The sequence below is a fragment of the Octopus bimaculoides genome, chromosome 24, assembly GCF_046866305.1.
Source record: "Octopus bimaculoides isolate indiv1 chromosome 24, ASM4686630v1, whole genome shotgun sequence".
Classification (NCBI taxonomy): Eukaryota; Metazoa; Mollusca; class Cephalopoda; order Octopoda; family Octopodidae; genus Octopus; species Octopus bimaculoides.
This window is the reverse complement of record NC_142951.1, coordinates 35,616,469-35,618,968: the sequence shown is the minus strand read 5'-3', so window position 1 is coordinate 35,618,968 and position 2,500 is coordinate 35,616,469. Positions and strand designations below refer to the sequence as shown.

The 2,500-nt window shown below is 40.3% G+C and overlaps 1 protein-coding gene across 3 annotated transcripts in view; it reads right to left on the bottom strand.

The window, feature by feature from the left end:
* Nucleotides 1-2,500, bottom strand: part of LOC149131275 (uncharacterized) — a 56,722-nt gene that overhangs the window by 636 nt on the left and 53,586 nt on the right. For all 3 annotated transcript variants that reach the window (XM_089341433.1, XM_089341435.1, XM_089341434.1), the window contains one exon: nucleotides 1-2,276. This exon is cut by the window's left edge and continues 636 nt beyond it. In XM_089341433.1, the coding sequence (XP_089197559.1) occupies nucleotides 1,435-1,770 (336 nt within the window). In that variant the 5' untranslated portion in view covers nucleotides 1,771-2,276 and the 3' untranslated portion in view covers nucleotides 1-1,434. The remainder of the gene's footprint in view (nucleotides 2,277-2,500) is intronic.

Below are 2,500 nucleotides of genomic sequence, written 5' to 3'. Positions count from 1 at the left end.
TGTGTGTGTTTCTATATACAGTGGCTTCTCTTCACGTCTCTGGTTACTCCTGATCCGTATTATTCTTTATCGTTCACCCAACATCTCTCCCACACACACAATATATGCACAACCACCACCACCACCACCACCACCACTACAGTTCAGATAAAGCACAAAGAGTTAAATTGTCCCAGTTCTTAAAAATTTAACAGAAATTTTGTCTGGGATTTGCTACGAAACTAACGCTGTTTTCGGAATGTAAAGCTAAAATATGCTTTGTGCGTGGGCGGGTTGGTTGTTTAAACAGCCATTGTTGTAGTCGTATATCACGTGACTGGCCGTGATATTTTGACCGGGAGAGGATGACAAGGAAGCTAGAAGACTATAAATAGGAGGGGATATCACTACCGGAAATACAGAGTTTTAATACTTGCACACACACACACACACACACATATGTATATATACACATAGATATATATATGCATTATATATATATATGTATATATACATATGCATATATGTATGTGTGTATGTGTGCTCACAGCGAGGAAGCAAAGACGAGTATCGACCTTATGCATTTTAATTTCCTCTTGTCTTTTGTATTTGCGCACACACACACACACACACACACACACACACACTGATGTGATGCTCAACTTCCTACGGTTGTCCATAGAACTCAATGCCGACCACCAAACCTTTTTGTCCCTATTTGTTGATGTTTAACTTCAGTTGTTGACAAATACACACACACACACATATATATGCATACACGCGCGCGCTCACACACATACATACATACATGCATACATACATGCATACATACAAGTAAATGTGGAGGTCGATTGTAATTTTGCAATTTCAGTGAAGTCTTTGTGATCAGGTGACCAGGTCACGAGGTCAGCAGGTCGCGTTGTCGAAGTCACGAGGTCAGCAAATCCTGTCAGTAATCCACTCCATTGACATATCGATCAATCAGGTCATGTGACATCACTACGGCAGCAATGTGACCACTTGATTGCTTTTGAAGGGTCGAGTAGAGTGAATCCCTTTTTCTTGACTGAGTTTAGGGGTCAAGTATTACACTCCACACAGCAACTGATCATTGGTGGTGGGAGGATCAGGGGAAGTGAGGAGTGAAGCACTTACCACCACCACCACCACCACCACTACTACCATCACTGCAATGGCATCACAAATAACATCCAGCACTGAGAAGTTGTCAAGGTAACCAGCTATCAATCAACACCCCACCCCGCCCATCTTGCTTCCATAGCAACACGTTTCACCCCGACCCGTCACCTCTTCACCTGTCCACTATGAGTTTATTCCTTCTTGAACATTGTTGCTGCTGCTGTTGTTGACTGCACCTCCCCCCCCCCACGGCATTTTAATGACCGTTGTGTATCCAGGACGACAGTATTTAAGGTGTCCCTCTATTCTGCAGATCTATAAGTCACATACATGTTCCCCTCGTTGTTGTTGCTGTTGTCGACATATGTTCCCTCTCTGCAGTCCCAGGGTCTTTTGTGGTTTCTTGTCACGGTTGATTGGAGCCATTTGGTTCTCTGCTGTATTGAGAATCTTCAGAATAAGATTGTTCTCCAGGTATATCGTTCCAACGCCACTGAACAGGTGTAAAGTAGATGATTCAGTGTTCCTACTTTCCCCGCATTTGTATTTATCACTTTTTGGAACATTCCATCTCACCAGGTTTGCAGGCAAAGCAAGGCATCGTAAGATGAACGAATCAGAGAACTCAATTATGATGTACTTCATTTCCATATTTCATTCCAATTTTTTTTTTCAATTACACGATCCTCTTATCTTGTCATTTGCTTCATAAAGATAAGAGTTGACCAAACTTCTATCCAGACAATAATCTGTAAGTTTTACCAAATAACAAGAACAACCTTACAATGATAATCTTGGTTCCAAGTTCTGTATTTCAAGGAACTCGGAATATCTTTGAGTTTCGTTTCACTTTGTCGTATTTAATGCTATTCTTTTGAAAACATATTCCCCTCCTTGATGCTATCTCAACTCAAATAATTTCTCAACTTTTTATAGGAATTTTGTCTTTCTTCATTTCAGATTTTGCGCAATCCATGTCTCTTCGGTTTATAAAGATCATTGGTTTCCTTAGAATACAAAATTATGGTCTGGAATGTTCTGGAATTCTGGAATTCACGCTCTGCCATTCTTAGACGTCTGCGTCGCAAAAAGCATCAGTATTCGCATTTCCTGTCTCCAAGGCACCACTCACACAGTTTTTCCAAGACATGTAGAATCTGTCAAAGATACCAAGAAATGCTCCAATTGATTGTCAGGAATATAAAGTTCTTCTTATTCTGCCAAACAACAAATGTTTTTGTACCATTTTGTTTGGTTAGCACCAAAAAATGAAGGTTGGAATATTTCAAAAAAAATATTTACCAATTTTGAATTTTATTTACAATGTCGTCACCCATCTTGGCATCAGTGTTTCACATGCTGCCATGATGCGTGTGTATGT